The 1,364-nt window shown below is 38.3% G+C and overlaps 1 protein-coding gene across 1 annotated transcript; it reads left to right on the top strand.

Annotated features, from left to right (window-relative positions):
* Positions 1-391: 391 nt before the first annotated feature.
* Positions 392-854, top strand: LOC110026384 (acylphosphatase-like). The gene has a single exon (XM_020727682.1). The coding sequence runs from the start codon at positions 392-394 to the stop codon at positions 836-838; it is 447 nt and encodes a 148-aa protein (XP_020583341.1). The 3' UTR covers positions 839-854.
* The last annotated feature ends 510 nt before the right edge of the window (positions 855-1,364 follow it).

Consider the following 1,364-nt stretch of genomic DNA (forward strand, 5'->3'; position numbering starts at 1 on the left):
TAATTATTTTATATTATTTTATATTCGAACAATAACGATTCGAACACGAACGAACGCATCACTGTTCGTGTTTGTTTCGTTTAACTAACCGAACTAAAAAAAAATTGTTCACGTTCGTCTTCTTTACTTATCGAATTAATCAAACACGAACTCATTGACGAACTGAACACGAACTGTTCGCGAACAACGAACTTTTTTGACAGCCATACATAAAACAATGTTTTAAGTGAAGATTTTGAGTGAGTTAAGGTGTTATATTTAAAATTTTGAGTGGTTAAAATGTTATATTAAATATTTTGGGTGGTTGATATGAAAAAAAACATTTCAAATGAAAGTATGGGTAAGAATTTTATCAGGAAAAATAATATTTGAGAGAGAATTTGAAAAATGGATGAAATTGGGGGCTATATTCGTAAATAGCAATGTTTTGGACGATTTGGATGTAATTGCGTTCCCCCAAACTCACTCCATCTTCAAAATCGCAATCGCCATAGAAGCGGGTATGAGGAGTATGGACACCGCAGCTGCAACTTCCGGCGTTCTTCCTCCGACGATGGTCGTGAAAACCGTGCGGGTGGAGATAAAGGGACGCGTGCAGGGTGTAGGGTTCCGAGATTGGACGATGGAGAACGCAGAGGATCTTGGCCTACGGGGCTGGGTAAGGAACCGGAGGAATGGCTCTGTTGAAGCCCTCTTCTCCGGAAGCCCAGAAAAAGTAGAGGAGATGATCGACCGGAGGTGCAGGATCGGCCCTCCCGCCGCCGCCGTCACTGCCGTTACATCTTTCCCGTCGAACGAGGATCCGGGCCTGGATTTCCGCTGCAAAAACACTCTCTAATGTTTGATTCTCTCTGGTATTATTTCTTCTTTGATGTGGATGAATAATAGAATGTTATCCGTTGAAATTAGGTATTAATTGTTATTTTTATCCTTATTTGATCTCAATTCTAGCTTAGAATTATGTGTCTTTCGAATGCTACGACTAGGTTAAGGGAAGTGGGTATGAAGAAGCTGATTGTCTATTCAGAATGGGGAGGCTTTGGGAGTATTTGAGATTAAGCAGAAAGTGAAAACATGGCTATTTATTGATATCATTGTCCCCAGATTCAGATTTATGCTGTAACTCTGTTAATAGTAGCATCAGTCCATGTTAGTCTGAAAATTCTCTGTAGATTTTGCAGCAATTCTATGGAATATTAACTAAGAATGAGGAATTTTCTAGATTTTGATTACATATTTGTGGAAGATTTTCATACACACCTCTCAGTTCTTATGTATTTACATATCTAACACCCAAACTTTTTACCTATGCATTGAAAGGTGTATCGCATTTTAAAAGTTAAAATGATGGTAATTTTGATCTT

This window comes from Phalaenopsis equestris, unplaced genomic scaffold, assembly GCF_001263595.1.
Source record: "Phalaenopsis equestris unplaced genomic scaffold, ASM126359v1 Scaffold000001, whole genome shotgun sequence".
Classification (NCBI taxonomy): domain Eukaryota; kingdom Viridiplantae; phylum Streptophyta; class Magnoliopsida; order Asparagales; family Orchidaceae; genus Phalaenopsis; species Phalaenopsis equestris.